This window comes from Leopardus geoffroyi, chromosome C1, assembly GCF_018350155.1.
Source record: "Leopardus geoffroyi isolate Oge1 chromosome C1, O.geoffroyi_Oge1_pat1.0, whole genome shotgun sequence".
Lineage (NCBI taxonomy): Eukaryota > Metazoa > Chordata > Mammalia > Carnivora > Felidae > Leopardus > Leopardus geoffroyi.
The window spans coordinates 18,963,559-18,975,812 of NC_059328.1; the positions used below are offsets into that span (position 1 = coordinate 18,963,559).

At 49.0% G+C, this 12,254-nt stretch overlaps 1 protein-coding gene across 1 annotated transcript in view; it reads right to left on the reverse strand.

The window, feature by feature from the left end:
* Positions 1-9,520, reverse strand: part of LOC123597369 (RH-like protein) — a 36,890-nt gene extending 27,370 nt beyond the window's left edge. Inside the window, exon 1 of the mRNA XM_045476110.1 lies at positions 9,261-9,520. Coding sequence (XP_045332066.1) covers positions 9,261-9,408 — 148 coding nt within the window. The 5' untranslated portion in view covers positions 9,409-9,520. The remainder of the gene's footprint in view (positions 1-9,260) is intronic.
* Between the last annotated feature and the right edge of the window lie 2,734 nt (positions 9,521-12,254).

The window sequence follows — 12,254 nt, forward strand, 5'->3', positions numbered from 1 at the left end:
GCTCAGAGCCTGGAATCTGCTTCGGATTCTGTGTTTCCCCCTCTCTCTCTGCCGCTCCCCCAGTTGTGCTCTGTGTCTCTTTCTCTCTCTCTCAAAAATAAATGACATTAAAAACAATTTTTTTTTAAAAAAGAAAGAAAATAAGGCCACAGAAGCCAGTGACTTGGCCCAGAAGAGAGGGGGCAGAAGCAGGTCCCGAAGTTCTGTTGATAAGAACCAGATTATCCTTGCAGAAAACAGCTCTCTCCCTTTGTCCCTTGCTGGGAGGGACCCAGTGTTCGGGCAGAAAGCACCGGGGCCTTCTGAGTGACCCTCACCTTTTTCCAGCCTTGGACCCTGCTCAAGGGCTGCTGTGGCAGGTGAGCGCAAGAGACTTGCCTAATGGCAGGGAGAGGTCCAGCAAAAGGAAAAGGCTGGACCCTTGTATTTACTTCCAAGCTTGAAAAATGGTTCGCAGCTTGACAAACGTGGGTTCAAATCAGGGCTCTAGCAGTTTCCAGCTGTGCGGCTTAAGCTAGTTGTGTAATGTCTCTGAACTTTAGTAGCAGCCTACATGTATTAAGTGTTTCCCATATGGCAACACTCTTTTATTTACTTTATTTTTCTAAGTAATCTCTCTGCCCAACGCGGAGCTCGAACTCATGACCCTGAGATCAAGAATCCCATGCTCTCCGGACTGAGCCAGCCAGGATTTTAATCACTTCACACAGACCATCTCACTTATTTCGTACAACCGCCTTCCAAGGCGGGTGCTGTTCTCATCACCATGTCACAGATGTGAAGGCTGAGCCACGGAGGAGTGAAGTAACTCACCCCAACTCATACAGCCAGATTTTTTTTTTTAATTTTTTATTTAAAAAAATTTTTTTTAACGTTTATTTATTTTTGAGACAGAGAGAGACAGAGCATGAACGGGGGAGGGTCAGAGAGAGGGAGACACAGAATCCGAAACAGGCTCCAGGCTCTGAGCTGTCAGCACAGAACCTGACGCGGGGCTCGAACTCACAGACTGCAAGATCATGACCTGAGCCAAAGTCGGACGCTTAACCGACTGAGCCACCCAGGCGCCCCTCATACAGCCAGATTTAAACCTAGATGGTCTGCCCTGAAGCCTGTGCCTTCACCCACCACACTATCTGCTCTCAGTTTTCTCACCCGCTCAATGGGAAAAACGATCACACCCTTCGTCGGGTCCCCAGAGCCCGATGCTATAATGCCCGCCATCACTCAGGACAGAAAGACGTTTGATCAACAAACACCGAGTATTTCACATGTATAAATACCCAGGGAGAGAACTTGCAAGAACTTTTCCCCCGATGAATATTATCCTCTGGTTTGGGGAGAGTTTTACTTTTTTTTTTTCTTTTCTTTTTCTGTGTTTAAATTTTCTACAACCAGCACTTAGACAGTGAACAAAAACAAACAAAACAACACACACACACACACGCACCAAAGAAAAGACAGCCTTCAAGTTTAGACACTTCTGTTTGGTCCCAGTTCTGTCATTCCCCGTTAGGTTAAACCGTATTAAAATTGCCAACATTTGGCCATTTTTGACCTATAAAAATGGCATTTTATATAGGCTTCAACCTCATAGCTGTGTGCCCTCGGAGGTGCCGTACCTTCCTCGTCAGCTAAATAAGGGCCATTATACCCACCTCCGAGGGGGCGGGAGAGCTGAAGGAAGTGATATTTTGTTCAAGTGCTTGGCACTCCGTAAGTGGTGGCGATTCACCAGCACCACCGTCATTCTCTTCACCGTCACGGTTACCAGAACCCACCTGCTCTCCGCGGGCCTCGAGCCCTGGCCCTGATGACAACGAGGAAGCACTCGTTTCCGGAACTCTCCAAAGTCTCAGAAAGCCCCTTCGAGTTACATTTAAACCCACTTTCATTGAGAAATGCGTAGACCTAGGGTCGTACACATCAAACTTGGGTGGCTGTTAACGTGTCCCCAAACAGTCTGATCACACCAGGATGTTGGAGACCCCTGAGGACCCCAAAGGGTCTGGGAGCTTGGGGAGTAGGTGAGAAAGGGCATTGATTCAACTTTTTGCCCCTTCTCCCCTGACATGGGGGGAGAGAAAAGTGCAGGCAACATTTCAGTCTCCTGTTGGCACCCTCTTGGCATATGTTGTACAGGGCGTTCCTCTTGGGAGCGCTCAAATTCCTTCAGGACCCAAGCGGGAAACCATATGGATGAAAGGGCCTGTGGCCAACTAGAGATCGGACACCCCGCTTTCAGCATTCAAATTCAATCTTGTCTTAAAGACTGCTGTTAAGCCCAACCTGTGTGCCATTTAGCAGCAACTCTAAATGCATAGGGTCCAGACTTATTGAAGATTCCATGAGTCGGGAGACCCTTTCATTGTCCTCCCGTTGTGTAGAAGCAGACCAGAGAGAGCCTGTGACCTCCTCAAGGCCACAGAGCATGCTGGCAGCAGAACCAAGCTCTGACCCCCAGGTATGGTGCTCTTTAACCGGGCTGGGCTGTTTCTCGCTCTTGTCCGCCCCCACCTCACTAAGGGACCTCAGGCAAGGTCCTTGTCCTCTTTTGGGCCTCAATTTCTCTCTCTGTAAACATGTAGGTGTTGGACTTGGTACTCTCTAAGACCCTTATAACTCTGGCATATTCTTTTTTTTTTTAATATTTAATGTTTATTTATTTTTGAGAGAGAGAGAGACAGAGAGAGCATGAGTGGGGGAGGGGCGGAGCGAGAGAGGGACACAAGAACCCGAAGCAGGCTCCAGGCTCTGAGCTGTCAGCACAGAGCCCGACGAGGGGCTCGAACCCACGAGCCGTGAGATCACGATCTGAGCCGAAGTCGGACGCTTAACCGACTGAGCCACCCAGGCGCCCCAACTCTGGCATATTCTGAGGAGAGGATCGATGGGTGGGGAGAGGAGGGTGACCGGGATAGGGCAGAGGCGGGGCCCTAAGGAAGAGGAACTCAGAGGATCTCGGGTGGGGGGGCTTTATCAGGCACAGCTACCGTTCCCACCGCTGCCCGGTGTAGGAGCTCGGGGCCTTCCTCCCCAAGGCCCCACACTGTCCCTAAGGGAGGAGCTGTACTCCACCCAGCGGGATAAAGTCAGGGTGGCAGTTTCTGGGAGCTGTCGACAGAGCCCATTCACCCTAAATGAATCCGTCCATGACGTTAGAATTCAGGCCTTTCTGCTCCCTGCACTCTCCTGCTTCTTCTCCTGGTCTCCCAGGCCCCTCTCTGATTCTTCCTAGGTCTCATTATCCGGACCCCCACTTCAGGGCCAGGTCCCAGCTCAGAGCATCCCCAGTGGTGCCAGCCTCCACCTCTCAGAGCCGGCGCTGCACCCCACGTCGGCTGCTGGGCTGATAGGCTAATGGCCTCGAAGGTGTTCAGGGGTGATAAGGAGTGGATGTGCGACAGGGGCCCCCGTGACTGGGCCCCAGAGGGGAATTTTACAGTCTAAGACAGGCCTCCGGAGAATTTTATGAAAGCCCCATGGCTTGCAGAAAGGGTCTAGCCTGAGAGGCCAGTGTTGAGACGAGGCACTTGTTACCAGCACTGTGACAGCAGCCACGTATGTGGTGCGCCCCCCCACACCAGGCCCCCTTCTAAGTGCCTGACAGTTTTAACCGACAGCAACTTGGCGCAGTACGTCCTATTTGTTACCCACATTTTACATATAGGGAAAGGGAGGCACAGAGAGGTGCTGTAACTAACCCAGGTCACACAGCTAGCAAATGGTGAGCAATCTGTATCTGGACCATCTGGGTTTAACCACCACACATCGTGCCTCTCCGTATAGCACACATAGTGTAATGGTGAAGAGTATGGACTGAGTCAGGTTGTCAGGGTCCAGAGGCTGACTCTACCTCTGTGTCCCAGCTGCCTAATCTGTAAGATGGGTATGAAACGATGGTGCCTGCTCAGAGGACTGTCAGGAACATTTTCGCCGGTTCGCGCAAATCACGTATCCTGTGCCTACCACTCATTAGCTGTGTGACTTTGGGCAAGACTCTTCCCCCGCCTCCTCCGGCCTGGCTGCCCCTGTGATCCTAGCTCTGTGTTCCCACCCGCCTTTGCTCCTTCCTCTGGCCTGCAGGCACTCCAGCACCAAGAGCTCTGAAGCCAGACCCAGCTTCTGTCCCTTAGGAGGCTCGACCTCTGCACTATTCTCCCCACTACTGACTGGGAAGATCTCGGCAGCCCCAGACTGGGACCACCCATAGTGCCCCATGCTGATTTCTGCTCCCCAATAGCCTCTACTCCCACCCTACCTTCACCCCTACAGCATTCTGGGAATAGAAAAAGAGATTTCCCAATCAAAGGGGACAGCCAAGGCTAAGATATGGGACGTTCTAGGATTTGGGGGTACCATATTTATATGTCAGTGGGAAAGCCCCTCATGTCTTTTAGTAGCTCTCCTCCCTTTGGGGAGTAAGGGGGGAGTTGGGTAGTATCCACAGTGCAGGGCCCAGGATGTCCCCCCAGTCTGGCAGTCCTAGAAGAGGCTCTGTGTATAGATCATTACAGTAATGGGTTCCAATGAAGGAATCATGCCTTCCAGTATAGGCCCCTCCCCCCTGGGTTGGGCCTTGTGATTTGCTTTGGCCAATGAGACATGAGTAAACACGATACAAGCAGAGGTTTGAAAAGCACCCACTCATTGGGGCTTGCCCTCTTTTGTGGCAGTAACTATTCTGCTACCATGTGAAGAAGTCTGGGCTAGGGTGACGGAGCCACATCACATGCACTACCAGCCAGCATCACCCGCCAAACATGTGAATGAGGCCCTCCCACCCCAGTCAAACCTCCAGGCTGCACATGCATGAGAGAGCCTAGGAAACCGACAGAAGAACCACCCGGCTGGGCCCAACCCGTATCGCTGAACCACTTAATCACAATCGGGAACAAATGAAATGACCATTACCAAATCAAAATGGCCATTTGAAGTCACTACGTTTGGGGGTGGTCTGTTATGCAGCAATGGATAGCTGATACACTCTGCTTCCCCTAAGCATCTCAGAGGCGCCTCAACCCCTAGCCTAAAGTGAATATATCGTTGTTCATTTCACGAACCTGCTTCTCACCTCAGGAATTGGCACGTCCATATACCCAACCACACGTCTAAAGCCATCCTGAGCTCCTTTCGCTTTCACCGGGTACAGCTCATTTGATCTCCTAGCTATCTCTTGAATGTCGTGACTCTTTGCTTCTCCCTCATGGTCCCTGCCCATTTGGTCTCATCGCCGGCCGTGTGGACGGTGGTCGCCAGTGTAGGGAACGCACACCTCAGAAGATGCTCCAGAAGATCCATAGGGGCTCCCGGAGGAACATATTAGCCCTTCCAGTTTTGTTTGTTTTTATAAAAGTATAAGGAACTGGGGCGCCTGGGTGGCTCAGTCGGTTAAGCGTCCGACTTCGGCTCAGGTCATGATCTCACAGTTCATGAGTTCGAGCCCCATGTCGGGCTCTGTGCTGACAGCCAGAGCCTGGAGCCTGCTTCGGACTCTGTGTCCCCCTCTCTCTCTGCCCCTCCCCCACTCATGCTTGGTCAATCTCTCTCCCTCTCACTCCCTCTCTCTCTCTCTCTCTCAAGAATAAGTAAACATTAAAAAATGGTATTTAAAAAATAGAAGAAATTAAAGTCTATTAATAATAAAAGCAAATACGTTTAATCAGTCTTTATATGTGTTTGTTCTTCTAATCCTTTCAACAACGTATGGAGAAAGTACTATTGTCATGTGATAGCAATGAAGCAGAGAGATGGTGAATAATTTGCCCAAGGTCTCACAGCTAAGAAGAGGCAGAGGCGGGGTTTGAATCCGTCTGGCTCCAACATTTGTCAAACTTTTCACATGCATAAGAGTCACTTTGAGGGCTTGCTTGGGAAAATTCAGGTTGCTGGGCCCTACCCTGAACATTTCTGATGGATAGGTATGGAGTGGGCTTGCGAATCTGCATTTCTAACAAATTCCTGAGGTGCCCGTGGCTGAGGTAGCTGCTCTGGGGACCACACTTTGAGAACCACTGATCTAGCCGCCTCTTCCTCCAAAGGCCCTGGGTGAAGTTTGCATTTCTGAGAGTATTTAAGATCCACGTTACCCCAGGAGCCTCCTCTGCCTGTTCAGGATGTCAGACAGCTTCTAGTCTCCTAGCTTTGGAAGGTGGCCTGAGGGGAGTATTGGGCCACAGGGAAGAGGGGACATCTGTTTCTCTGTATTCATCATGTTGCAACGGATGGCAGGATTTCATTTTGTTTTTGTTTTAAATTTGATTATGGATTATGGAAAAGTTTAAGCATATACAAGAGCAGAGAGTCACTTGATGAATGTCATGTGCCCATTCCCAGTTTTGATGACTGTCACACGGGGCCAATCTTATTTTATTATCCTTTTCCACTGTTTTCTTTTTCTTTCTTTCTTTCTTTTCTTTTTCTTTTTTTTTTTTTTTTTTTTTTGGCATAAAGCAAGCCCCAGACATTGCCTCATTTCAGTATATCTCTCTAGCAGATAGGGCCTTTAAAAAAACCCCAGCATGCTGCTCTCAGACTTAACAAAACTAACAACAATTCCTGGGTATCATACAGGATTCTTGCTGATTGTCTCAAAAATGTCTTTTTGGAATTGGCAGGTTTGAATAACATTGTTGTTCCCCTGGACTGGATTAGATTAAGTGAGTTGACAGATTAGGTTACCTAGTTCTAGTTCAACTAACCTTCACGGAATGGACACCTACCTAAAACCACCGAATGAAGGCAAAACCGTAATGGCAGTCAAGTGTATGAAAAAAAAAAAAAAGGGCAAAGAGTTGTGCAAACTCTTTACTGGTCACAAAGTTAAAAAGAAGTCAGTCTAATTAGATCTGACAGGAAGTCAACCAAGAGAATTTGAAATTATCAAGAAGACTCTAGGAATGGATTTACATTCCTTCTCGATAATGGGAACAATGGACCTTGCCTCGAGATTGACTGGTCCTGGTACCCTCACAACCCGTAATTTGAAAATATTATGTATTTCATTTGACCTCTTTCAAATTTTCTAATTTGTGTGTATGTATTATTATAATGTGTAAAAGATATTAATGTAGCAGTACTTTGCCTGTAACATGTAAATATGGTGCATGCTTGAAAAATGATCAGAAGCATTTGAAGCTCTCTGGTCCATACTACACACTAGTCTCCACATTAGTCCCTCACCTCAAGTCATGGCCCCTTCCCCTGCCCCTACACTAGCCCTGGAATGGCTTTCGCCATAACCTGAACCCAAACTCGTCCTATTAGGTCAGCAGCATGAGGGTCAAACTCCAGACTCAATCCAGTCGGTCTACCATGTCCTACCCCCATCTTGGTGCTCCAACGTTGCAATGTTAAGCCTTCACCTGGTCCACTCCAATGAGTGCACACGCAGTGGCTCTTGCTGTCCTCTCACTCTGGACGATGATCCATTTTCACATGGTTGACTCCTCCTGAGCCTCCAAGACCTGGCTGGGCAGTCACTTCCTTCCAGAAGCCTTCCCTGACACTATCCACTCCCTTGCCCAGGTTATGGGCTCTTCTCTGTGCTTCTGTGGAAAGTGAGTGTCTGAGGACACTTTATGCTAGCAGCACAGCACAAGGCTGAAGAACATCGACCCTGGAGCCACTCTAGAGAGTTTAAATACTGGCTCCTGTACCCAATGGTTATACGACAAGTGACTCAACCTCGTTGTGAAATGGGGCAGTGAAGCCAAATGGTTAAATACATGGAAACTAAAACCAGGCTGTATAAATTTAAATTTGCTATGCTGTCGCTACTGAGTGACCTCTCTTCAACATCTATGTGCCTACTTTCCTTATATGAAAAACAGAGATCATAATCATACCTACCTCATGGGGTTGTTGTGAGGGTTCAACATAAAGCATTTAAATAGTGCCTGGTACATAGTGAGAGTTCAAGAAATATTAGCTCTGATTGGCATGTGTCTAAATCCCACATTTAGGGATATGATAACAGGGTTGAATGAATGAATGCATGCATGCATTGAATTACACTGTATTGGATTGAAAAGAATTAAGGTAAACTGAAATGAATTTAAATTGTGCCTAGGCCTTGCTTGTTAGGTACAACAAGCCTAGGGCCCCTCCCTAGGCAGCCCCTGAAGTGTAGATGCTTCCCTCCCCCCACCTACCTCCCTGCCTGCCCCCTCCCCCCCCCCCCCCCCATCTCTTTGTCCCACTCCTGCTGCTGAGGCCCTGGGATGCCTTACCTTTGCTTTAACTAACTAGCCAGTTCACATCTCTTAGGAAGAAGCAGGCACTCAACCAGACTCCAGGTTCAGCTTTGTCTCAGGGAGGTCACTCAAGGAGGCCCATCCATTATCATAGATAAGATATCATCCCCCTGAGATCACTTGAAACTCATCTCAATTTTTTTAAAAAAAAAAAGCAAAAAGCCAGGGGGCACCTGGCTGACTCAGTCCGTTAAGTGTCTGACTTCGGGTCAGGTCATGATCTCACAGTTTGTGAGTTTGAGCCCCGCATTGGGCTCGCTGCTGTCAGTGCGGAGTCCCTTAGGATCTTCTGTTCCCTCGCTCTCTGCCCCTCCCCTGCTCATGCTCTCTCTCTCAAAAATAAATACAACATTTAAAAAATAATAATAATTTTTTAAAAATTAAAAAAGCAAAAGCGACACCCCCGTCTTGTTGACAGTTGTCCTCGTCAGAGTCTGTGCCTATTTTTAGTTGCATGTAGAATAACGACCATTCTCCACTCCTCTTCAGCCATACCTTATGGCTCTGGGTTTGCAGACAGAATGCAGACTTCCGGCCAATAAGTGAGGAGAAGGCTGGGGGTGGAGGAGGGGCAACAGACCAAAGCTCCGGAAAGGAGGGTGGCGCAGAAATGAACAAGAGAGACCCCCAAACAGGAAACAAAAACTAAAAGCCGAACAACGTGAAATTCCTTGCCGTTAAGGAGATAGGGGAAGGGGGGACAGAGAAGCAGAGACTTACAAAGACCATTTGGCAAAGGGAATTCTGTAAATACAGACTAGGAGGCCCCGGACTGCCCTGACAAATCAAGGAAGGCTTCATGGAAGAGGGGGTGTCCACACTGGTCCTAAAGGAGAGCCTACATTGTTGGCTGGGTCTTTGCACAACCCACGGAAGAAGGTGTGGGAACCTATATACTCAACGACTTTGTGGAAAGGAACCTCTAGGCCCCCGGAGGATCACGGACCTCCTCTTCCCTTGTCCCTGCTACTTGCCCCTGTGACCACCTCCCCTCTGGACACTCACCTCGATAGGTCTCCATGAGCTTCTTTGGATCCTGGGAGGAAGCGTCATAGGAGGTGAAAAAGAAGAAGATGACAATGAGAGCCACCTCCAGCACTAGGGTCCACAGGGGCAGGAAGCCCTGCATGGATCGTGGGTACTTAGAGCCCATTCTGGGTCCGGCTCCGTGTGGCACTTTCACCAGCTCCAGGCATCAGCCGTCTGCCCTCGTCCCCCCCTCAAGGGAGTCATAGGGGAGACACCCGACAACAGCCTTATCTCAGGCTGCAAGACTGGCTCTGCTGGCCTGTCTATGGAGTTAACCCAGGAGCAGAGGGACTATGACAGGGAGGGGGAAGAAATGTACTTATTCCAACATGAACTCATTCATTCGCTATTTGTTTATTCATTCCACAAGAAGTTGCTGAGCTCCTACTCTACGGCAGGCACTGCGCTCAGTTTAGAAGACGGCATTCATGGGGCGCCTGGGTGGCTCAGTCGGCTGGGCGTCTGACTTCGGCTCAGGTCATGATCTCGCGGTCCGTGAGTTCGAGCCCCGCGTCGGGTTCTGTGCTGACGGCTCAGAGCCGGGAGCCTGCGTCGGATTCTGGGTCTCCCCCTCTCTCTGCCCCTCCTCTGCTCGTGCCCCGTCTCTCACTGTCTCTCACAAATAAATAAATGTTAAAAAAAAAAAAAAAAAAGAGAGAGAGAGAGGGCATTCATTCACTCAGCACCCAAACATAAGGACCCTCCTTTGCTCGTTACTTCAGTTTCCCTCACCAGACAGGTAGAGAACAGGTCAACACTTCTCTTTTACAGATGGGGAAACTAAGGCTCAGAGGGGGATTTGGATTCACAACATTTCTCTTTAATACCTTACCACCTCAGAAAGGGCACCCTTGCTTCACAAGGATGTATTGAACAAGAAGGAATGAATGAATGAATGAATGGAAGCAAAGAACAATACTAAGCCCTGAGGAGGATACAGACAGGGCCCCAGGGGAACTAACTTCTCAGAGTTACACAGTTGAAATTATTTATATTTGAATCTGTATTTAAATCTATTTGTTTGTAAGTCTTTTAAGGGTAGATGGGGGAATAAAAAGGAGAGCTTGGGTCCAGCTCTAGTAAAAACCTGGCAGGGTCCTGCCCCAGCCCTAGGCTGTGGTTGTCTCCAGCCCTACTCACCTCCTCACAGAGCGACCCAGGATCCTGCCTGGGGCATGAGTGGTTGGAGCTCATTGGAGGCAGGCCACCAGCCTCAGCACCCCTGTCCCACAGCCTTCGACAGTCCCTTGAAATGGGATTTAGAGCGCCTGGGTTCCAGTTCTGGCCCTGCAGCTAATTTGGTAGCTCACATCCCTGAGGCTAGCAGAAGGTCGGACGTATAAAGAAAGAGAGGGAGGGAGGCAGGGAGGGAGGGATTGAAGTTTTCTTGCTTTCGACACTGGCCCCAGCCACTGGCCACTGAGTATAGACTGAATTTGTGAGGCCTCAGATAATAAAACTAGACTAGGAGTTGCAGGGAGGCACATTTGGGCCCAACATGAGTGGATCCTGTATTGACCATTACAGCTGTCCAGTGAAACAGGCTGCTCATGAGGTAGTAAGTACCCTGTCACTAGAGGAATGTAAACAGAAGCTGACGGTTATTTGGCAGTGATGTCTCAGAAGTGACTCATACGTGATTTGCAGGGGATTTTAATCACCCAGTAGAATCTTGTCATTTTGTTTTTCGATGACTAGACTCACACCCAGAAGGCCATACCCAAGGTCGTACAGTCAGTGGAAATCAGTTCATTCTTGCTCAGTGCGGCTTATTTGTAGAAGGAAAAAAATCAAAAATAAGCTGAATGTCTAATAGTAAGGGACAGGTAAACAAACTACGGGCCACACATCTTGCCACTAAAGCCGTGGTTCTGAACAGATGTGGGAAAGTCAGGAAGAATTGCTTTTAAGGTGTAACAAAAGTGACACAGAGGATACACTATTTGGTAGAAAAAGCAAGTAATAATACAGTATGTAAGGTATGTTCCCATTCTTGTTAAAAAAAAAAAAAACCAAACCAATATATTAATGAATTCAGCCTGTAAACCACTGACACTGGTTTCTTTTGCTTTAGCTAAGCCCTCTTCCAATTCTAGAAGTCTAGGAAAGGAGGCTTCCCAGCCCTCTGCCACCTGAACAGTAGCAACAGAGAGAAGGTGCCCTGACCCCTAGAGAGCAGGGACAGAAGTCTCCATTCCCTCATGATCGCCCCCTGGTTCTGATTTCTGGCCTTCCTTAAGGAGGAACTCCCCGGTGTGGGGGATAAATAAGGTCCTGGCTGGCCTGGGTCCTGTACTAGCAGCTTGTAAACCAGGCAGCTGGACCCTCCTGCCCAGGGGCACCAAATGCCAGCCAGATGAACACTGAAGATTTTCAGTCACTGCCAGCCCCTGTGCCTGGAGCCCCCCCGATGGTTGTTTACGGGCTGGCAGACTCAATGTGGGCAGAAGCCGGTTCCACAGCACCTGAAACCCCCGTGGGTCCTGCCCCTGCCCCAGTGAGGGACTGGCTGCTCCACGAGAGAACCAAGCTCCTTGCCAAACAGGCTTTCTTTAATGAAGGGAGGTGTCCCCCACCCTGGACCTCTCCCAGCAGATTTGTCAAAAGCACCATTTTCTTTCTGCCCCTCTAACGCTTGCAAAAGGTCCCTGTTTTCTGACTACTGTTCCAGACACTCTGTCCCCAAATCACCAAGGCAGCTCACCTGGTACAAGAAAGCACAGGGATTCGAGGGCAGCTATGTCCTAAAACAAAAAAAGTGGGTGGCTCCGTCGGCTAAGTGTCCCACTCTTGATTTTGGCTCAGGTCATGATCTCACGATCCTGGGTGTGGAGCCTGGTTAAGATTCTCCCTCGCCCTCTGCCCCTCCCCCACTTGCTCATGCAGGCACACGCACTCTCAAAAATAAGTAAATTATAAAACAAAATTTGAAAACCCCAACACAGTTCAATGTTACTTGCCAAATCTAGG